Source organism: Bufo gargarizans, chromosome 2 (genome assembly GCF_014858855.1).
Source record: "Bufo gargarizans isolate SCDJY-AF-19 chromosome 2, ASM1485885v1, whole genome shotgun sequence".
NCBI lineage: Eukaryota > Metazoa > Chordata > Amphibia > Anura > Bufonidae > Bufo > Bufo gargarizans.
Genome location: NC_058081.1, coordinates 550,027,529 through 550,052,350, shown reverse-complemented (window position 1 = coordinate 550,052,350; position 24,822 = coordinate 550,027,529). Strand labels below are relative to the sequence as shown.

The 24,822-nt window shown below is 43.0% G+C and overlaps 1 protein-coding gene across 2 annotated transcripts in view; it reads right to left on the bottom strand.

The window, feature by feature from the left end:
- Positions 1-24,565, bottom strand: part of LOC122926668 (B-cell lymphoma 3 protein homolog) — a 100,305-nt gene extending 75,740 nt beyond the window's left edge. The window contains exon 1 of one of the 2 annotated variants that reach the window (XM_044278118.1): positions 23,279-24,565. In XM_044278118.1, coding sequence (XP_044134053.1) covers positions 23,279-23,675 — 397 coding nt within the window. In that variant the 5' untranslated portion in view covers positions 23,676-24,565. The remainder of the gene's footprint in view (positions 1-23,278) is intronic. The other variant, XM_044278116.1, reaches the window with a different exon arrangement.
- Positions 24,566-24,822: the final 257 nt, after the last annotated feature.

Genomic DNA, 24,822 nt, shown 5'->3' with positions numbered 1-24,822 from the left:
ACAGAAGATTATGAGGCGGCGCTGAGGTCAGGAAAGGCGGCGCTGGGCTCGAACGGCGGCGGGTGCGGCCGGCAGCTTGGATCTATTTACATCCCCTTGGGCACCTTATTTTTTTTGATTGACAGGTTAGTAATAGCGTTTTTTTTTAACAAAATGAGCCTACAGATTACATTTATAAGACCACATTAGGAATCGTGAAGGCACCCTGAACATAAGCATATTTTTATCTTAAAGGGGTGAAACCTGGTGACAGAATCCCTTTAAGCTATGATAATGATATACCTTTGTCATCGTGGGCATAAAGGTCTATTGTTTGTGAAATCCAGATTTCCGCAGTATGCCTGCCTTCTTAACCTACTTCTATATTGTTTCCCTAAAAAATAAACATTTGAACGCCTTTCCATGTAGAATCCTTTTAAGAATCTACTTTGTGGGTGAAGTTCAACACAGAGCTATCCTGGACCACAGACCTCTCTGCCGCTCTCCACTCCTTCCCAGCAGGTCAATGCTGCTGAGACCTGGAGAAGATGCACAAAGGAGTGGCCGCCATGGTCAGCTGCTGTACCAATAGGCAGTTGAGTGAAAACTATTGTCTATGTTATAAAATCTGTTCATGTTTAGAAGAGGTTGGCGTCAGTCTCCTTCAATGGGACTGTGGTACTTGGACTCTGTAGTGCAATGCATTTCTCCCTCCATAGTCACACTTTGCAGAGAGAAGACCAAAAACAAGAAGGGGGCGTCCTTCGGGTGCGTGCTAAGGTCTAGTCTTGTTTTTGTAATATTAAAAGATGCAATAAGATTTGTCTGAGAAGATGGTGGCAACAATTACCATTTTGAGATATTTTCTCATCTTTATCTGTCAAAGCTAAAGATGTCCATTAGGTTAGGCAATCAATGTTTGATTGTAGGGACGATAAGCACAATAAGGGGCTCCCATGATTGGCTTTGCCTGGTACTGCAGCTCATCTTATTCAAGTGGATGGGGTACCAGGCACAGCCACCCACAATTCCCCACAATCAAACACTTATGACTTGTCCTAAGTACAGGCCAATAGGCCATCAATATTTACATGGGTTGTCCCACCATTAAATGTAACGGACATTTAAAATCTTAAAATTTTAGAAAAAGAGGCATAATTGAAACGTCAAGTGAAAAGTTATGATATTTATTTACACAGTATGCCACCACCTGGTGTTCAATGTTTGTCATAACATGCATGTCCAGCTACTGAGCTTTGTGTTGGTGGTCACCTATAGTCAATGGCCCCGCAGCCAGGTCTCTGCATAGTGTTCCCCTGTCTACTGCGGAGTTACTAATGGAAATAGCCTTCTTTCCTGTGTTCACTGCAGAGGAGGTAATAACAATATAAAACAGAGACTGTGGTGGCTCACCTGTTAATTAGGATGTGAAGGTGCTCTAGGTCTAGTCTGACTCACCCAGTCAGTCAACAGTTAATATGAAAAGGAGAAAAGTAGACCGGCACTCTATATCTGGGGTCAGGCAGAAATGGTTGATTAAAATAGTCTATTTATTAGTTGATAAGAAATGATAAATAAAATATGAAAAAAACATAAATGGTAGAGATATTACTCCCAAAATGTAATTGCGCGCATAGTCATGTTTAAAAATATACTGAATACATGTTATTAAAAATCCAAGGATAAAGATGAAAGAAATATCGGAACATAAAAAAAGAAGAAAAAAAGGTTAAAAACAAATGTATCCTCAAATGTCCAGGATAATAGTGATGAGGGAACATCGTAGTTGGTGATCCGGTATGAAGTCTCTTTCCCCAAGTCAAAGCCGGGCTAATAAACTTGTGTCTTTCAGATATTAGTGGTAATTGTGTAATCCCATCATATTAAAGGCCACAATGTTATGAAACTCTCTATTAGTTAGACCCACTATATTATATTGCGCAGTATCAGTTTGATTTTGTTTCATATAGCGATTGATACCAATCTAGTGGAGTATCGGTACTTCAGCAATTACTGAGAGGTTTCAACTTGCGCAATCTAATAGGTGTAGTTATGTAGGACAGTACAATGTTCCCATATGTCTTTAGTTTTTTTTCATCTTTATCCTTTTTATAACATGTTTTCAGTATATTTTTAAACATGACTATGCGTGCAATTACATTTTGGGAGTAATATCTCTACCATTTATGTTTTTTCATATTTTATTTATCATTTCTTATCAACTAATAAATAGACTATTTTAATCAACCATTTCTGGTAGAGTGCCGAGGTAATAATGTCTCTCTTCCTTGCAGAAAGCTACTCCTCTTATTGTGTGGAGACCTGGCTGTGGGGAAAGTGGCTGATCAGGCCTGACCAGCAGCACTCAGCTCAGTAGGTGGATGTGCACATTGATATACAGTTTGACCACCAGGTGAAGCCATGCAACGTCCGAAAAAGTAGGGATAATGTGGTGGATTCTGCAAATATCAGAGGGATGTACTGACAATCTAACAAATGTGGGGGCTCCCAAATGTCTCTGGATGTCAGAGGGAAACAAGGATCAAGCTGTTGGATATCAACATGCCCAATTATTGAGCTCGGAGGTAAACCAGACACTCTTGCCATTAGTTTATTTCCTTTTGAGCAATCAGCTATTGCGTGTGTATGGTTAGCTTTAATTAGCCCTACACCCAAGAAGTGCGTCACATCCTTATTTATGTGATGCCACAATTTACAATACATGAGCAGATTTAATACAGAATGGACTTTTGTAATGTGCACCCCCGATGTGTTATGGGAAGCTGATAAGAATAAAGCCAGCTCTGGAAACCACCTGAATTTTCTAGGCTTCCCATATTTTCCCGGACTTTAATTAGTGTGAATTAAGAGTTGACAGCATTACTTGTCTGCACACGCGATCTGTCTATGACGATGCACATGGCTGGACTAATGTAAAAGGTAGATGGGTCTTGAGTAACAGATACTGGAAATGGACAGGACAGTTGGGCCCATGCTCCAGACATTTTACCAGTATGCCGCCTTACAACTGCTGCCTGAAAGAGTCAAACAATAGTTACATACAGTATATATCAACTGGATTTACAGTATGTATAGAAATAACATTTAAAAAAATTGCTTACTTGGCCAAAGCTACATGAAAACCTTTGATGACATCTGTAGTCTTAGACAGTGAGGATAAAAGGCTGATTCAACCATGTTCTGACAACCATCAGCACTTTGTCATGACATGAATGAGTGTTTAATATATGCTGACCATGGCAAATATCTACCAAAAAGAGAATTTTCCATGTTGGATTTATGTTATTCGTTGTTGGATACATTGTTCATGACAAATGACAGATCTGCATCCCATCAATACAAGTCCAGGCTACACCACAGATCAATTGGTCATCTTGGCTGAATTGTAATTTTAACTTAGGACACGACCACACAAGATGACAACCTTTGGAAACCAACTATGAACAAAACATCCAGGGAAAAGGTGAAAACCGCTAAAATTACTCAACTTTTTATGTAGGTGTATTCTATATGTGTGCTATACAAGGACGTAGAAGGAAGAAGAACCTACAGCAAACAGCCTGCGGAAGCACCGTTTTAGACGTCAGTCTTAATAAAGCCCCATAGCTGGCGGAGGATCTTCTGAAATTATGAAGAGATGCTGGCCTCTCCATACCATCCAATGCCAGTTCTAAATGTAAGGCCTCATGCACACGACCGTATTTATTTTGCGGTCTGCAAAAAACATATCCGCAAAAAATACGGATAACATCTGTGTGCATTCCGTATTTTGCGGAACGGAGCTGGCCCTTAGGGCTCATGCACACGAACATATTTTCTTTCCGTGTCCATTCTGTTTTTTGTTGTTGTTTTTTTGCAGACTGTATACGAAACCATTCACTTCAATGGGTCCGCAAAAAAAAAACAGAAGTTACTCTGTGTGCATTCCGTTTACGCATGCCTGGATTTCCGTTCCACATAAAAATAGAACATGTCCTATTATTGTCCACATTACGGACAAGGATAGTACTGTTCTGTTAAGGGCCAGCTGTTTCAATGGGGACAAAACTGAACTGAACGAAACGGAATGCACCAGAATGCATCACGTCTATTTGGTTGCGTCCCCATCGTGGACAGAATAACGCTATGTGGTGCGGAGCAAGACGGATCCGTCCTGACACACAATGTAAGTCAATGGGGACGTATCCGTTTTCTCGGACACGATAGAAAAAAAATCTGTCCCCCACTGACTTTCAATGGTGTTCATGATGGATCCGTCATTGCTATGTTAAAGATAATATAATTGGATCCGTTCATAACGGATGCAGATGGTTGTATTATCAGTGACTGCGTTTTTACTGATCCATGACGAATCCAGCAAAAACGCTGGTGTGAAAGTAGCCTTATTAGGTGTATTTCAGCATAATAAATGACCCCCCCCCCCCACCCCCAAGGTTTAAAATTACAGAACTAAGTGCTCTGAGTTTGGAGGTGTCCTGTTTCCAATGACTAGTGTGTTATTGGCTAGCTGAGTCCTCTAGATCATAAACTGATTGTCAGAGCTGGGGGATATACTGCAAGTGTGAACACATCATTAGCCCTGAAACTCAGTTGGCTCAGTTCCAGGAGATTCTGTTGAAGAACCATAACAAAAATCACATGTTACACGGTAGTAAAATTCAGATAGTATCAGATCTCATCACAGAGCATCTCCCTACTTTTCTTAAAGGGGTTATCCGGTAATTAGTATTGACAACCTAACCTCTTGGATAGGCCATCAATATCAGATCAGTGGACTCTGACACCTGGGACCCCCACCGCTCAGCTGTTGGAAGAGGTCATCTCTCCGTGAGCACCGCGGCCTCTTCCTAAGCCATGTGATGTCACCATACATTAGTCACATGTCTAGTTGCAGCCTAGCCCCATTGAAGCGTATAGGGCTGAGCTGCAATACTAAGCACAGCCGCCAGAGAGAGAGATGCCAGGAGCTGGCTGCGCTCACTTGGACGCCACTGACCTGATAATGATGACCTATCCTGAAGATAGGTCTTCATTATATTTATCAGGATAGGCCCTTTAAATGTGGTAAAGTAACAAAATAATCAATATACACCCTTTTCTCCCTGCCGCTTCCAGTACTGCACTCCAGTACTGCACTCCAGTACTGCACTCCAGTACCGCCTCCAGTCATCTTCGTGACTGCGGCGGTAACGTTCCATGCACACAGGTTACTGCTACTGCCAATCACTAGCCTCAACAGCCTATGGGATGGCACTGCTGCAGTCAGGAAAATAAACAGCAGCTGGGAGGACTGGAGCTCATCGCTGGAAGAAGCAGGAGAGAAAAGGGATGAGTATCCATTATTTTACCACATGGTACAGAGATTGTTTATTTAATCTGGACAACCCCTTTAAAGACCCATATAGATAGAAAATTGTATGACAATACTATACTGTGACTAAGAGATTATGTCATAGTGGGATTTCGTCCCATTATTACTTACTCTACAGGTAAGCACTGAGTTGTGCAAGGAGCATCAGATATAGTCAGATCAGAAGAATGCTGTGTTACAATGCAAACAGTATAGAACTCTATATAGGATTTAAGAGCCTGACCAAAATAATGGAGAGCTAGACCTCATGGACTATGCCTACAGAATGCATGTAGACCAGCACCCACCGTAATACTTGGTAGAATAAAAATAATGATCAGATCTCCATTTACACATTATGGTCACATTGATAATAACCCATTTTGTAAACCTATCAACGCTAATTATGTCTATGATTGGATAATTTCACAAGAGTTGTAGAAATTCAATGTTCAGCCTTGAATTCTCAATAGAGATAAAATAAGATCTCTTAATAGCATATTGTTGATGGTTTTCAGCTTCCAATGGAAGATGTTTACTATGCATTATAGAGAGCCTTATGCAGATGATATACATTTCTCGCTGCTCTGCAAAGCTTTGTCTAGCTGATCACCATATCTAGAAAACTGTTGCCTAATGCAGAAGCCATGCTGGAAGCTGTAGATCCATACAGTAGGTCCTGGAAAGCTTGAGATGGATGACGCATGCTAGGAATTGAAGTTGAACAGCTCCTAGAGAACTTACATTGGATGGGACATGCTAGAAACTGGATTTGCATAGTCCTTGGACCACATATGGTGAAGAGGGTATAATAGAAGTTGTAACTGCACAGCGACTGGAGAGCTTGTCAGGACATGCTGAGAGTTGCACAGATCCTGTACAGTTGTCTTGGTCAGATCAGGCTGGAATTTGTAGATGCATGGCTTTTGGAGAGCCTGCGGTGGTCAATGTGTGCTGGGAGTTGCAGATGTGCACCACCCTAAGAGCCCCAATTTACAGACCACTGACTGGAATGATTGCTGAAATACCTACAAAACTGAAAGTGAATATTTCTTGCTGCAACTTGACAATTCCCAATGTGAATCTATATCCTGTTGGGAAATGTATTTCAATTGCATTCCAGTAAAAAACAGACCATGATGTAACATGATATAAACTTCTCAGCATGAGGCATTATCCATAAAATCAGGAAGAGACAACTCAAAGGAATATTTCATGTAAATTACTCAATCAGATGCAATTTACTTCTCTCCCACAGAGTAGCATCCTGTTACTGTTACGCATGTATTCCTAGGGAAAACTGTTGCATCACACAAGTTATATGGTTGTGCAAAACTACAAGAAAAAAGTAATTGCATACAATAAAGATGCTGTTATTCTGTGGAGTTCTATAACACCTAGAGAGGTTGCACTCCCCCTGCAAGCAGAGCCTGCCAGTGTCTAGGTGCTGTGTGACAACATGAGGGAGGTAGAACCAAAGTTCAGGAAACAGTTGGGAAAGTTTTAGGAGAGCGCAACACAGGAACTGAAGCAGCGAAAGATTCTGTAAGGTGCTCTGGACTAAGAAACAGCAAACATAGAGGTATCTACAGACCTGGAAAGTGTGAGCTGCTGAATTCAAAGAGAAAGAGCTGTGCAACAAAGACACAGTACAGAACAGAACACAAACTATATGCCAGCCCCAGGGAAGTGGATTGTAAAAGAGGAGCAGCGTGACCGGAACACAAGCACTGGTTTATAACTCAGAGTGAGTTTAAGTCATCAAGTATAAAGGGCTCCTCATCGAGGGAATTGCATGAAGAGGAATTCCCCAATATATATATCTCATTTCAACTTCCCCCTGCATATTGATTTCCATAGCACTGGACAAAGGCAAACATATCTATTTCTAAGAGCAACCCATCAGTTAATGTTGTAGACTATTGATTGAGCATGACTATTCAGAATTCACAAAATATTGTATTTCATGTTTAGTTAAAATTTCACGATGATGAAGTAAATGGCACATTGTTCAACAGCTTAGATATATCATCTCACCATCTTCAGGAATGATTTGGGGGATTCATATGGGGATACATTTTAGTAAATAGAGGGCTATAAGCACACCATGAAATGCATACATTCCTGTCACTTTAACCTACACTTATATATAGCAACAGCTCAATGCAAAAAGATTAAAATAATATATATTCTAATATTGCATACCCAGAATACAGGAAATACCGGTAACTAAAACAGCTTGAGGTATGTCATCGTAGGGAATGATCCGAATTGTTACAGGTTTAGTGTAGCAGTCCCTGACTGTATCACAAGGAGATTTCAGGGAATTCAGCTCTACTATATCTGTATGTCACAAGTAGGTTCTTAATTATTATTTCAGATAAAGCAGGCTAAAAAGTGGAAAAAAAAATCCAACAACATTACCCCTCCACTTGCTTGCTAGCAATACAATTACTCTGAAAAAAGTCCTGTACCCCATAGCAAATCAAACTGGACCAACATTTTTCCTGTTGAATAGTTTTGATAAATGAAGCCCATATCTTGTACTGATTCTGAAATGCAGTCTGTGGTACAGTCCAGAGCTGCAGTCACAATTCTGCAGGCTTTAGAACGGAAATCACCTAGCATTTCATGTTAGCTCTGCCAGTGGTCAATTCTAGGGAGTCTGCTGGGGAATGTGAGAGATGACACCATTGAAGGCTGCCAAGGTAGGTTGGATTGAGGGAGACTCCAATATTAGGGAAGGTCTGGAAGGTTCCTTTCTAAACATTGTGGGCTGAATGGGAAGCAAAGTAGGGTTTGCTGGAGAAACGTTGTCAGTAAAATGTAGAGTGACCCTCCCCCTGTTTAATCGATAATCAATAAGTTGTGGGTGTGGAGGCACCAATAACCTTTGGCCACTGTAAAGCTAACAGGGACCTACCAGAGTGTTCAATTAATAAAACTGTTCTGAACTACCAAGAATGACCAGTAACTGACAATCACTTAGTACCACCTGAAGAGTATAATAACTGCCAAGCTTCTGTGCCCTTAAGTGCAAACTGAAACTGTTAAAGAGGCACTTTCAGAAAGAAAATGTGTCCTCTGTTTGTGATTGATCTGGTTTACATATGATTGTTTAACAAGCCTAATGAGTGATAAATCAACATACACTCATTGACAAAAAAGGCATCCAGATAAAAATGTTGGATTGCTACAAAACGCAACAGACAGTTGTCTCACTCAGATAGGTGTGGCCTGATTAGACACAGGGTCTTGACACAAGCGGGAGTAAAAGTGCTTCCACTGCTGCCCTATAAAAAGGTTCTCAGAGGCTACTTTTAGGTAGTGAACCTCTTGGTGAGAGACCATTAATATGCTTCTACTATGCTCTCAAAGACATTTTGCCCAGTTGACAAATTTTGACGGGGGAGCATAAATGGACTGAGAGAAGCAAGTTGGTCATTTTGATGAATTGCCCACCATCTAGGCTATTCTGACCTAGCTGTTAGGAGGTGTCATTACAGACCATCACTAGTGAGGAATGTCTGATCAACTGACAAGCATCTGCAGCTCTCACAATTTCTTGGTCCTCCATTCAGACACAGGTGGCACCTTCATTACACACCCCTTTCTCTGTCAGGAGCATTTCCAGGCACTTAGCAAAAGGTAATTTAGTTTCATGGCAACTATTACTTGTTAAGTGTTTTTGCATGGCAAGACCACTTACTGCTATCTCACATATACAGTATATTCTTATTATTATAGCCAAATTTACCCCCCTAACTCCTCCCACAGTTTTTACACTACATAGACAGTAATAGACCAAAACGTGCAGATTGTTCCTGATTGGTGTGTTATTACTTTGTGGAACGTTTCGCCAAATGTGGGGAAATTGGTCCCATAGGAATAAATAGCGGAATGTTCAAAACTAGAGTGGGAGTTGACAAAACCTAGAGTGTGAGCTGAAAAATCAGGACATGATTTCTAAACTGCCACCACTCCCTCATTTTCAAGCCCAACTACACAAATCTTATATCAAAACGTTCAGCTATCCCTGCTACCACTAAAAATATCCACAGCTAAGCCATAGTCCTGATAGTTTTCACAATATGACCATTTGTTTGCAACTCACGCCTCCCATTGACATTTATTGAAACTCCACTCTAGCCACCTCAAATTTGAAGGGCAATTTCTAAACTGCAACTGTGCCTTCATTTTTAATATTTCAGAGACATACTATGCATCAAAATGTAGGTCTGATTCTCACAATATAAATCTCTTCACTGTAGAATTTATGATTTTTAAACTACAACCGTTTGAAGATGGCAACCACCAGTGAAGTGAGCAAGTTGGAGCAGTTTGTTTTTAACCACTCTTCTCTGCCCTTGCTGTAGAGTGAGTTGCCATAGGAACCCAGGTGTGTGAGCAGCCAGCAGAGTGACAAAAGCTAGAGTGTGAGCTGAAAAATCAGGACATCATTTCTAAACTGCCACCACTCCCTCATTTTCAAGCCCACCTACACAAATCAGCTGCTAATGTTTTTATAAATGTATGTTTTAATGTAACTGTGAAGCACTTTGGGCAACAACATTGCAATTAAATGTGCTATATAAATAAATAAATAAAAGTTGAAATGCATTTCTCACTCTATCAAGCTTGCCATGTGCACTTTTTAAATTTGATCAATCAATTGGTTAGTGTAATGTTTAATACCTTTACTCACTCCAAACACTCCACACAGTTACTCTGCCCACTACATAAAGTTACTCTGCCAGTCCAACCTTTCCACAGTTACTCAAGCCACTCCAACCACACAATAGTTACTCAAGCCACTCCACCCAGTTACTTCGCCCACTCCAGTTGTAGACTACTGGTGGAGGCAAGAACACTTCACACAATTTCCCCAGAAAGTGTAGCTTTTTTAGTTCTACTTGTTACTTGTCACCTTTGTTTGCTGTGGTGACTGCTACAGACTGGAACCATATCATCCGACTTAGCTAAAATTCCAGGTTATTTTTGGGATCTGACAATGATCGGGGTTCAAGTATGGAGGGCATCAATCCCACCTTTGCTGTCGAGCAACACACTGCCCCAGCTACTGGTGTAATGATATGGGGTGCCATCACATATGTCAGTCACCCCTAGTAGTGACAGGAGAAACACTAACAGCTCAGGAATATGCGCAGGACATTCTGCAGCCAAGTGTTGCTTCTCATGGCAGGGCTTTCAACTGCCATTTTTCAGCAGGATAATGCTCGCCCACACCCAGCAAGGGTTTCCTTGGAATGTGTCCATCAGATTACAACATTTCCTTGCTAGATTTATCGCTTTGGCAACCTATGATTATACAGGATCTAGATGCTCAGCTGCAACATCTGTGGGCATATTTGCCACAGGATACCATACAGAAGCTGTATGCCACCATACCCAGCTGTATCTCATCTTGTATCTGTAACACCCCAGAGTGGTGTTACCACTCCTGCACTAGGCTACTATCTGTAATGGGTTAACCTGAATGTCATCTGTGTATTTCTGTCCAGGTCCTCTACATGGTGCAATGATAATATCTTTATGCAACTGTTTTATTACATGTAATGTGCCTGGTTCACCAGCAGTGCAAATGGCAGCGCTATAGTTGCAGAGAATGGAACTTACCATTCCATTCTCCCCTCTTTGGGCAGAAGTGGACGAGTCCTGCTCCCTGCCATGAAGGTAGGGCAGCAGGGAGAGAGCTAGTCGAGTTCTAAGCTAGACAGAAGCAGTGTGAGCAGGGGCACGCTCAGGTGTGCCTACGCCAGCCAGAGCACCCTAAGCTTTGCTAGCCATGAAGAAAGATGTCTGGAAGCTATAGCGGCCAGAGGAATAGTTCTTCGGCCACTATAAGAGAAATCAGCAAGAGGAAGAGTTCTTCGGCTGAAGACAAGTTCTATTGAGTGTCAGGAGGGGAATAACAGTTGACAGCACCCCATCCAAAGATCAGGGCCGGTTTTGGACAAAATGTGGCCCTGGGCAAAATCAAAAGTGCCGCCCCAAATCTTGTAATAATGTACTAACAACACAGTTACATTCTGCCAATTCCGGCCCGCCCTCACAGACTTACACCCCATAAAGCTCCTCACACAGTTCTTCATCCTCATGGCCCCAGAATATGCCACATGCCCCCTCCCCTCACAGCAATGAGTTCCCCTCACTCACAGCATCTGAGAGTGAAAACTGGAAGCGGAGATTGGGGAAAGCACCCTGTTCTATAAATAAGCCACAGCCTGTACTAGGCTTCCAGGCTCATTGTTAGTATATCCTAGTTCCGGCCACTAGATGGCAGCACTGAACTGTGATATAGTGATTTCTATACAGACTAATGGAGCAATTTGCATCTGATGATTGCAAGTTGTGTTCCACTTGGGGGACAAAAAAAATGTAAAAAAAAGAAGTTTAGAAAATATAAAAAAAAATAAAATTAAAATCACCCCCATTCCCCCAAATAAGAAAGAAACAAAAAAAAAAACTGCATTATAGGCATCGCCGCATGTGAGAATGCTCGTCCTAAATGGCCTGTACTTTGCGCCCCAGGATGAGCATTCTCGTCCTGCGGTCCTTCCTCCCTCCCAAGTACGCTGCTGCGATCAGCAGCACGGATCCGGCTGTTACTGACAGCCGGATCCGTGCTGCATAGAAACATAGAATGTGTCGGCAGATAAGAACCATTTGGCCCATCTAGTCTGCCCAATATACTGAATACTATGGATAGCCCCTGGCCCTATCTTATATGAAGGATGGCCTTAATGCCTATCCCATGCCTGCTTAAACTCCTCCACTGTATTTGCAGCTACCACTTCTGCAGAAAGGCTATTCCATGCATCCACTACTCTCTCAGTAAAGTAATACTTCCTGATATTACTATTAAACCTTTGCCCCTCTAATTTAAAACTATGTCCTCTTGTAGCAGTTTTTCTTCTTTTAAATATTCTCTCCTCTTTTACCTTGTTGATTCCCTTTATGTATTTAAAAGTTTCTATCATATCCCGCCTGTCTCTTCTTTCTTCCAAGCTATACATGCTAAGGTCCTTTAATCTTTCCTGGTAAGTTTTATCCTGCAATCCATGTACCAGTTTAGTAGCTCTTCTCTGAACTCTCTCCAAAGTATCAATATCCTTCTGGAGATATGGTCCCCAGTACTGCGCACAATACTCCAAGTGAGGTCTCACTAGTGCTCTGAGCACCTCCCTCTTTCTACTGGTAATTCCTCTCCCTATACACCCAAGCATTCTGCTAGCATTTCCTGCTGCTCTATGACATTATCTGTCTACCTTTAAGTCTTCTGAAATAATGATCCCTAAATCCCTTTCCTCAGATACTGAGGTTAGGACTGTATCACTGTATCACTGCATCCACCAGCATCGGTGATAACGCCGATGCCAGTGGATTAACCCCTCATTTTCCGCTGTCAGGGCTGACCGCGGCATATGGGAGGTTTGCGCTCCCTCTCCTTAGCCATCGGGTCCCGCACAGTGGTGGCAGGGACCCGATGGTTGCCATGGCAGCCCCGTTGCCTTACACAGGCATCGGGGCCTGCCAGCTACAGAAGCCCAGGATATCCAGCCTGAGGGCTGGGTCTCCTAGGCAACTGTCAGCATCTTAGGGCTCTTTCACACCTGCGTTCTTTTCTTCCGGCATAGAGTTCCGTCGTCGGGGCTCTATGCCGGAAGAATCCTGATCAGGATTATCCCCATGCATTCTGAATGGAGAGAAATCTGTTCAGGATGCATCAGGATGTCTTCAGTTCTGGACCGGAAGGTTTTTTGGCCGGAGAAAATACTGCAGCATGCTGCGCTTTTTGCTCCGGCCAAAAATCCTGAACACTTGCCGCAAGGCCGGATCCGGAATTAATGCCCATTGAAAGGCATTGATCCGGATCCGGCCTTAAGCTAAACGTTGTTTCGGCGCATTGCCGGATCCGACGTTTAGCTTTTTCTGAATGGTTACCATGGCTGCCGGGACGCTAAAGTCCTGGCAGCCATGGTAAAGTGTAGTGGGGAGCGGGGGAGCAGTATACTTACTGTCCGTGCGGCTCCCGGGGCGCTCCAGAGTGATGTCAGGGCGCCCCATGCGCATGGATGACGTGATCGCATTGCACGTCATCCATGCGCATGGGGCGCTCTGACGTCATTCTGGAGCGCCCCGGGAGCCGCACGGACTGTAAGTATACTGCTCCCCCACTCCCCACTACTACTATGGCAACCAGGACTTTAATAGCATCCTGGGTGCCATAGTAACACTGAACGTATTTTGAAGACGGATCCGTCTTCAAATGCTTTCAGTTCACTTGCGTTTTTCCGGATCCGGCGTGTAATTCCGGCAAGTGGAGTACACGCCGGATCCGGACAACGCAAGTGTGAAAGAGGCCTTACTGTGTAAGACGCTGACAGTACAATACAGAATGTATTGTACTGGATTGAAACAGGGATCAAACCCTGAAAATGTGAAGTCCCACAGTGCAACAAATATAAAAAGTGAAACAAGTGTTTTTTTTTAATAAAATAAAGTTTCAAGTAAAAAAATAAATAAATCCCTTTTCCCAGAATAAAGTAAAAAAAATTGTAAAAAATAGGGGAAAAAAGAAAAGCAGACATATTAAGTATCACTGCGTCCGTATCTATAAAAATATCACATGACCTAATCGATCAAAAAGGCATATGCCCACCAAAATAGTACCAATCTAACCGCACCTCATCCCACAAAAAATTTGCCCCTACCAAAGACAATCACCCTAAAAAAATGCTTTTATTCTGCTAAATGTAAAAAAATAAATAAAAGTAGACATATTGGGTATCACCGCGTCTGTAACAACCTGCTCTATAAAACCTGCTCTATAAAAATACTACATGACCTAACCCCTCAGATGAACACCGTAAAAAATAAAATAAATACAGTGTCAAAAAGCCATTTTTTTGTCACCTTACCTCACAAAAAGTGTAATAGCAAGCGATAAAAAAGTCATACGCACCCCAAAATCATATCAATCAAACCGTCATCTCATCCTGCAAAACATTAGACCCTACCTGAGACATTCGCATAAAAAAAATAATAATAGAGCTCTCAGAATATGGAGACACTCGAAACATGATTTTTTAAAATAAAAAAATGCTGTTATTGTGTAAAACTTAAATAAATAAAAAAAGATTACATATTAGGCATCACCGTGTCCGTGAGAACCTGCAATATAAAAATATCACATGACCTAACCCCTCAGGTGAACACCATAAAAAAATTAAAATAAAAAGTGTGTCAAAAAAGCTATTTTTTGTCACCATACATTACAAAAAGTGTAATACCAAGTGATCAAAAAGTCATACGCACCCTAAAATAGTAACAATCAAACTGTCATCTCATACCGAAAAAAATTAGACCCTACATAAGACAGTCGCCCATGGTTGTGAGTTCAAATCCTTTCAGAAACATTTCAAAAATAGAGTCTAAACTGGACTTATCTAAACAGGGTGTGACCATGCTTGGGAATACCCCTTTCCTGTTCTTAAGACTGACTCCATATGTGGACACATACATACAGTCAGGTCCATAAATATTGGAACATCAACACAATTCTAACATTTTTGGCTCTATACACCACCACAATGAATTTAAAAACGAACAAGATGTGCTTTAACTGCAGAATGTCAGCTTTAATTTGAGGGTATTTACATCCCAGAATTTGCTGAGACTTTTGCCAACTATAAATACGGTACTGCATTTTTAGCAGCAGTAATGCTTTAAATTAGGCCATGTAAATTAAATTCAGCCATCAGTGATCGTCCCAGCCCAGTCCATGTACATGCTCATTATGCTTAGCCAAGTATTTATATTGTTCTAAGAGGGTATCTAACCCTTGTTTTACCTCCCAGGAGATGTAGTGACCATCAGGCTGCCTTAAAGGGATTATCCCACTTTGCCTTTTTATACTTACCTGCTGCCACCGCGCGTTCACTTCCTGGATTCTGGCTGGGGGCGGGCTTCATCTTGATTGAAGTCTTCTCCCGGCCGGGCACTGGACTGAACGCGCACGCCGCCGCGCATGCGCCATGGTGACTTATTTCTGGCCAGTATAGTACAGAGCCGGCGTGCACGTTCGCAGCTCTGTACTATACTGGCCGGGAAGAAGTCACCATCGCGCATGCGCGGCAGTCTGCGCGTTTAGGACAGCAAGCGGCCCTAGCCGGGAGAAAAGAAGGAGTCTTCTGCACAAGCGCGGCCATCAGGATTTTGGAGAAGAGCGGTGGCCGTAACCAGGGGAGACCGAGTCACAACAATAAGGTAAGTGGGATGAATTTTATCCTAAATGGTGGGAATTTGTTAATCAAGTATATTTACAAAAATGATCACTGTCAAATCATTTACAGATTTAACAGTGATCATTATGATGGGATAACCCCTTTAATGCACATTACACGTTCACCAGAATCTGATGTGCATGGACAGCTTTGAACAAAAGGACACCACTTCTCATCCATAGAGGACAAGGTTTAAGCCGTTGTCTGAAATAATTAAAAACCTATACTATACTCATCTGTTACTCCCCTACCTTTTGTAGCACTGCAGCTTTGGTACTCCTCGTGGTGATTGTGCAGAACGCTGCAGTGGTAATGTAGAGGTATATGGCTGGTGACCATCGCAGCCAATCATAGGCTTTGGAGGTCTTGTGCCATACATCGCTACATACACAGGTAAAATGTAGTCTATGTCTGCTATATTTTGGATTCGTCAAAGGTGTAGCTATGGTGGAGAGAGGTAGAAGTCCCACCAGAGCCTGATGTCTGAGAGGGTTAAAAGGCCACATAAGCATCATCAGTATTATTAATGGCATATGGTGGGTTAAAGGGGTTATGCCACAAAAATATTACAGTTTTCAAACCAGCACCTGTATTTGAAATCTATCTGTATAGCACCACCTGCTGGTTGTTATTTTCCTTATTTCTTGTCCACCTGACTGTAGTGGTCTTAGTTTAAATCTTCAACTGCCACCTACCATATCTTCTGTTAGTAGCTCGGACAGATACAAGGAGAGAGCTGCAGTGAAAAAGGACACACACCCCTGAGCTGCCAGCCTGAAATAATTGTAGCAGAGCAACTGGAGCAATGAATGTGGAGATCTCTGGATCCAGGTGAGGTACAGAGCTGTTTCTAGCTTTCCTCAAAACAGATTGTCATGTACTATATGTCTGATTTTCAATTTTTAAATCAATCATGGCATGACCCCTTAAAGGGTTTGTTACAAAACTGGTTTTAGTTATGCCACTGGGATCTGTCCCACATGGATCTGTAATACAGTCATGTACATAAAAGCAGTATAGCCTCATGAATTGTCTAGGCACATCAGCTATACCAGCTATACACACATACCGTAGGAATCACTGATCCCTAAGAATTAATGGGGCTATGCTAGGCTTAAGAGCTGACAAACCCAACGGAAGTAATCGGAGCCCAGTGACATGCCATTCAAGCATATGTGACCATTGAGGCAAGAGATTCGCTGCAACCGTCATGGGACCAAGCCACTTCTGATCTAACAGGAATCAAAAGCGTCTGGGAACAGGGCAGCAGCACGGCAATGGTGGGACTGTGGACAGGCAATTTTTTTTTGTTGCTTTAACTGGACATCGATTCCATTCATTAGGGTTGTTGGCTCCAAAACCAGATAACCACATTAAATTAAACCTTACTGAAAATTATTTGTGTTGTCAGTAGTACAGCAGGAAGAGTATCAAAGAGTGTCTAAAATGTTACAGGGCAGGCTCACACTATGTGATTTCTTATGTAGCAGTCCGACCCCAAAGTTCTGATCTAAAGAACTGAGGCCACTATGTTCGTATATGGCAATGTTCTGTATGGAGGCACAGAAAGTTCTTATAATTATGTATCATGCTCTGTGTTCTGTCACATGGTGCCCGTTATGGATAGCCTCTTTAGGAGAGGTGATCCCTATGATAAGGAGTGCAATGCAAATGGGCGATATAGTATGGGCTCAAACATTTCTGAAGATACCATATTAGCATCCATGTAACAAATTGATGTGCAATAGATCTAAGGGAAACTTGTCACAGTGAACATGCAGGCTAATATGTGGCCAGCATGCTATAGAGGAGGAGCTGAGCAAATTGATATCATGTATTTTTCACTCCATAAGATGCACCATACCATAAGACGCACCCAGGATATAGATGAAAAAAATAAGACTTTGTTTTTCATCAGACCTCGGATCAGACCCCAAAACTCCATCAGACCCCCAAATCAGCCCCCATTCCTCCTCAAACCTCAGATCAGACTGTCAAGCTCCATCTGACCTCTGTATCAGACCCTAGCTCTATCAGATATCTGTATCAGACCCCCATCTCCATCAGACCTCTCCATCAGACCCACATCTCCATCAGACCTCTGCATCAGACCCCCATCTCCATCAGACCTCTTCATCAGACCCCCAGCTCCATCAGACCTTTGCATCAGACCTCTGCATCAGACCCCCATCTCCATCAGACCTCTGCATCAGACCCCCATCTCTATTAGACCCCCAGCTCCATCAAACTTCTGCATCAGACCCCCAGCTCCATCAGACCTCTGCATCAGACCCCCATCTCCATCAGACCTCTACATCAGACCCCCATCTCCATCAGACCTCTGCATCAGACCCCCATCTCCATCAGACCTCTGTATCAGGCACCAATCTCCATCAGACCTCTGCATCAGACCCCCATCTCCATCAGACCTCTGCATCAGACCCCCAGCTCCATCAGACCTCTGCATCAGACCCCCATCTCCATCAGACCTCTGTATCAGGCACCAATCTCCATCAGACCTCTGCATCAGACCCCCATCTCCATCAGACCTCTGTATCAGACCCCCAGCTCCATCAGACCTCTGCATCAGACCTCTGCATCAGACCCCCATCTCCATCAGACCTCTGCATCAGACCCCCATCTCCATCAGACCTCTGCATCAGACCCCCAGCTCCATCAGACCTCTGCATTAGACCTCTGCATCAGACCCCCATCTCCATCAGACCTCTGTATCAGGCACCAATCTCCATCAGACCTCTGCATCAGACCCCCATCTCCATCAGACCTCTGTATCAGGCACCAATCTCCATCAGACCTCTGTATCAGGCACCAATCTCCATCAGACCTCTGCATCAGACCCCCATCTCCATCAGACCTCTGTATCAGGCACCAATCTCCATCAGACCTCTGTATCAGGCACCAATCTCCATCAGACCTCTGTATCAGACTTATAAATAAAATAACTTATCTCTCCTGCTACAGACCTGCACTGCCATTCTGCAGATCCAGTTCCTCTTGTCTTCTGCCAGCCCCGGGCTGAACTCTGATTTGACGTTGATACGACAATCAATGTCAGGCCATAGTGTGCGCCTACGTCTCCTAAATTCTGACGCTGTACGCAGTCAGGACTCATGTATTGCATTGTCTGGAAGAAGACCAGGGAGCGGAGAGTAAAGCCAGTGCAGTGCTACACTCACAGCTCCCTCCAACTCCTGCATACTAATGACCGCTTCCATAATAGAAGCAGTCATTAATATTCCCTCCATAAGACGCACTTTTCCACCCTTTTTTGTCACTTTATGGGAAAATATTTTAGATTTCCTGCTCATTTTTGATGAAGTAGTCCGGTGGGCAGTCCTACTCAGTGACAGACAGCTATCTCTCTATGCACACTGAAATGGAGACAGCTGTCAACCACTCATAGGACCAACCACTGGACTCCAAAACCCAGAATGGGTAGGAATTTAAATGAAAAATAAATAATGACTATATATCCCATATCAATCTGCTCAGCAGATTGAACGACATGTCCAAGTTAACAGTGCAGTGATCCAGTGGCTTACTGGTAAAGAGTTAATTCACTGCTAAATGGGTTAATGTATTTTTCCTTGCCATTGAAGTGGCTCAAAGAGCTGAACATGGGAAAACAGCTTAGTTATTGTACCCTACTCAACAGGAGGAAGGGTGGTCTTGCCCCCTCTGGGTTAGGACCTGGATTGTGTCGGGAGTTAACAGCGAGCTGTCCAGGTGTGTGCATCTAAGATGTGAAGGAGCTGCATGTGTCTGTGCAGTGTGAGGCCTTCTACAAGGAGCCTTCATCCTTGCATGCTGAATTACCATCCTCTGAGAAAGGAAGAAGGAAACAATTCCCAGAAAGTTGAGAGCAATTAGAAAGGAGTTGTACAAGGGCAGACAGCAAAGGTAATTGCTCGTTTATGGCAACATACCTTACTGCTTGTAGAGAGGGTATATTGCTTCTGTGCCCACCACACTTATATATCAGACAGGCCATGCATTCGAAAAACCCCGGGCCTGGGAACTGCAGTACATATTGTGAGAGAACATTTTGCACCCTTTTATGGGAGAGGTAGGGTGCCTCAGAATCAGTAATCTTGCAGTCTGCTATATTCAGCTTTACAAAGATGGTATATTTACTCTGGAGAGAAAAATGAACATATTTCTACCAGTGACTTTGTTTATGAACTGCCAAAATGACCTCAATAAAGTGCCTTGGATTTGTTACCCCCAGTCCTATTGCCTTGCACCCTGTCACCACACAAATCTACCACCAAGGGTATCCCAGTTATCATCAGGCAGGAGCCTTTAATACTAGGGAATGGCCCAAGAGGAAGAAGGGTTGCACCCCTCCAATCACTGCATGGCCCCAGGCAGTGCTGGAGTGATGACAGTCACCATGAGACCCACCAGCACTCCTATCAGTGACACAACTGCCACTCCCCTCTTCCCTGCAGGTTGCTGCAATAGGTTCCCTTTAATTTAAAGCCATGATCTCCAAGATCAAATCTAGTTTCAGATTGAGCACAACACCAACACGGGTTCATAGTGTGTTATCTGTGGTATTTCGTAGGACTTCACATTACAGGTCATATTACAGAACCTATTGCTTCACGTAGCAGAGCTGAGTTTATCATAAATAGTAGATCTGAGCCTCTTATCAGAAATACACCAGCTAGGTTTCATAGTGTGCAATCAGTGGTATTACACAGGACTTCATATTACATAACCTTATTTCCCTCATTTATGACTATGGATGTACAACACAACCAAGTTTACTGACAGTTTTCCTATGGGCCAGTGCACAGCGTTTAGGTCACCTCCTCAGAGTTGTGATGTACTGTACTTTTCAGTCTATAAACTGTTCTATATGCAGATAGGTTAGAATTAAAGGTGTTGTTGTTGACATTACTAAGTGATGGTCTATCCTTGGAATCGACCATCACTATCTGATTGGCGGGGGTCCGACACCCTGCACCCCCACCGATCACCTGTTCAGGTGCAGGTACAGTCTTGTAGTGGACAGTGCTTGTCACTGCAGTGGTGCTCCCATGTCTTACCATATAAACTGCCCATCTGTAGAGCTGGCAGAGCATCAGAGACTGGCAGGTATGTAAATCAATGACTGTAGAATGCATTTACAATCCTAATACAACACATATAGAAATGATGATTAAAAAAAAGATAAGATGCACTTGACTAAACAGCCAGGACCACTTTAAATAACATATATAGGATCTGCATATATAACATTTCCCTAAAATAAAGTGAAAGTGGTTGCAAGTGGTCTACTGATAGGTCTGTAGGACAAAAGCCATGGTATCTGAAACATCATGCAGTCTACTGTTTGAATGTTTCCTACTCTATAGGAAATGTGTTTGTAGTAATATTACATTATAGAATTGCTATTCATGTAATTCCCCAGCAAAGACTATCCTGGCGGGGTCTCTGATAACAGAAATGAGAAGTCCGCTGTGTGGTTTCTCACCGCCCTGCTTGGCTTGATAGGTCGGTCCCTCTCTACATGCAAACAGGGTGAGATAGAGTAGAGAGAAGGTGCACTGACTCTTGCTCATGTGCCCAATTGTACATATGGCGTAATCACTGCAGATTTTCTGGAAAGTACCAAGTAAAGACATGATGTTTTACCTGTAACCTTTAAGCTTTGCAATGCCGCCATGAATACCAGCCCATTTTGGGCATTTTGTTGGGTGGCTATCCTCCCAATTCACTTTGGATTTTCACAATGTGTGAACACAGCCTTATAATTCCACCCTTTTCTCTAAAAAGCTGCAGCGTCTCAAGGGTGTAAGTCTTCCAGATCAGCGCTAACGAGCGTTCATAGTAACGCTCGTTAGCGATGGCCGATGATCTGGCTGTGTGATACTGCCGTCAATAACCCGATGAACTAGCAATTGCAATCCAAATCTTTCGAGTTTTAAAAATCATTCTTTGCCGACAAACAACTAGTTACTCGATCTCCTCCATACCATGGAGGAGATTAGGGATGAGCGAATCGACTTTGGATGAAACATTCGAAGTCGATTCGCATAAAACTTTGTTTCAATACTGTACGGAGTGAGTGCTCCATACAGTATTAGAATGTATTGGCTCAGATGAGCCGAAGTTATTACTTTGTGAAGTCTTGCAAGACTTTGCATAATAACTTCAGAAATTGATTTAGACTGTCAAACAAAACATTTCCCAAACTCGAGTTCGGTTCCAAGGTGCCACTTGGAACTGAACCCGAGTTCGGGTAATCATTTTTACAGTCTAAATCTATTTCTGAAGTTATTTATGCGAAGTCTCGCAAGACTTCACGAGATAATAACTTTGGCAGGCAATTGCCAGGAAGGGACGCTCCCAGGGGCAGACTGGGAAACTTAAAGTGGCCCTGGAAAACTAAAAAACTAAAAGTGGTCCCATATTGTAGGTGGGTCCAAATTGACAGAAAGTAGGGCCAACAAAAGTAGGTGGGCCAGCAATACCATATTATGGCACAAAATACTGCCCCGGAAAAGCCAAAGACCACAGTGCAACACAATAGGATGCCCCAGCAGAATCAAAAACCATGTGCAGCACAAAATAATGCCCCAGCAGCACAAAATACCTCATCAGAAGCTGCCCCTCTGTGGTGGCCAACACCAGCTGCCATGTTGTATGCTCCTACTCCAGCTGCCTCAGGGTGGCAATATAGTTGAATTCAGGAATCAGGAGGGCATCTGTGGTCACCGGCCAGGTACACAACTACTTGATGCCCCCAGCGTTAATTAACTCTGGGATCACTGATCATTACTTACCTGGCTAGCAGCCATTAGGAGCTGCTCCTCTTGCCTGCTTGATCTGCAGGTCTAATACAGCCTTTAGAGTAAAATATAAGGTAACTCTCCGTCATGAGGAACCCTGTCAGGATTTCATTCTGCCCATGGTTCCACCAGCATAGACCTGATGATAGATGTGTTATTCTGAATACAGTGCATTCCGACTCATGCACACAGTGTTAGGGGGGCATACAGCAGGCATCCTATGTGCCAGGGGACATACAGTCATTAGGATACACAGCTGTCACCCTTCAGTCCATTCATTAGCTATAAGGGTATACTCAGATGTATTGCAGACATTTCTTAGGGTAGCTGAATGAGGTGTGCAGAAATCTATGCATATGATGCACAAGCACTTATAGATGTATGGAACTGACTTTCACTATTTTCATCTAAAAGCGATGCAATGTAGATATGCCAAGATTTCCTCACTGGGAGCTTCTACCAATAAAAAATAAAAAAACACGCGGCGCTGACCTATTCTTAAGAGGCAGACAATGTACGTGATCAGCAGAGCAAAATGACCCCAGAATGGATTCTTACTGTGTAGAAGGTAACAGGCATGGGCAAATGGATAAAGCATTTTCTAATAATCCACCTTTGTACAGGTATTCATACAGTATGAGATGTAGCAGAACTGAGTCTGCCATGAACAACTTGAGTGCATTGTGGAAAAAGTGCAGTCCTATGCAAATTTGTGATGAGTTATGACAAATGACAAACTCAGCTCTGCCTCATCTCTATATTTACAAAGTTTCATTCCTTCTCAAGCTCAAGATACATACCTGAGTAGTATGCTGAAAAAGGGGATAGTGTAGGTGTCATATAGGGGGGGCTGCAGAAATTTCTGTCCCACTCTGAATAGTCATTGGCACATCTCACAGCAGGAGTCTCCTCTTTGGGCGATGGAAGGAATTTTCTCTTTCTCAGGGGCAAACAGGTTTGGTCTTTGTAAAATCCAGGTGCCTCACGGGACCCATTCTTGCAAACACTTGGTTGCTTGGTATTCTCAAGCTTCACCTCTTTCAGTGGCTCCAAGCCCCTTAATGGTCCTCTTGGCCGAAAACCTGGTGGACTCTGGGGGATTGCATCCAACAGGTCTATGGACTTCCTGATGCTGAGATCCAGAGGTGATGGTGGGGTCTCCATGTCTCCTGTAAAAGGGCTTGGATGGATGTCCATGGAATATCACTCCATAAAGAGCTGCCACTTACTTGTCCCTAAGGTAAAGGTATGACACAATGTACTGTCTCTGAATTGTTCTCCTCCCCTGTTCTCCACCTTCTCTTATTTCTCTTCTCCCTCCCCTTTTTATATTTATTTGGGGCAATTTTCACCTTGTCCTTGTTTACGTCCAGCTTGCCTGTTGCAATCGCTCTCCTATCACTTTGCTCTTCTGCCCTCTTGACTGTCCATCTGCTCCTCTTTTGGTGGTTTCCCTCTCCTGCTCCCCATTCTTCCTCAATACACTGGTATCATCAAGAACATCTTACACCTTCTAAGCTCTCCTTCTTCTAGTCTTCATAAAATAAGGGTCCTCTTCTGTATATGTCCTCTGTCTGCACTGGCCCAGGGTCACCCTATTTGTTTTGGTTTATCCCCTTTAAGTCTCTTCTCTCTAGGTAACTGACCCCCCTTCTTTCCCTCCTCTTCCCTTTAACCTCACTCACTCCCCCGGTGTCCTCTGAAATCTTCAGTGTGACAGTCTGTAGGAAACAGCAATGAGACAGGGACTTCCCCACACTCATGTAACACACCCAGGTGCTTTCTCTGCCCTGTTCCCTGAAGGGCTCCTCCCCAAAAGGAAACCAGGAAGAAGGGGAGGGAGGGGGGATATCCTTATATAAAGAAAAGAAAAAAAACTGCTATTCACCTTAGACTGCCCTGAATTATGGCTTCTTATGAATCCTCCCTGCAGCACATCGCATCCTTGTTAACTCTTAAAGTTTCTTTGCAGACCAGCTGCACCCTGCCTCCACCCACTGTGTGATCATCTACATTTCTCCATGCGGTGGTTGATACTTCCCCAAACTTCTCATTCTGCTTCACAAGAACTGACCGTGGAATTAGAGAAATGCACAAGATTCTGGGAAAATGTGTACATCTGTAAAGAATAATAATAATAATTAATAATACATAATAAAATAATAATAATAATCTTGATTTACCTTTCAGCAATGTAACACACTCTTTGCAGTGCTTTCCACTAGGGATGAGCGAACTTCTGTTTTCAAGTTTGGCGTACAAAGTTCGGGTTCGGGTTATCTAAGAATTCCGTTATGGATTCTATAATGGTCCGTGGTAGCGGAATCCATAACGGAATTCTTAG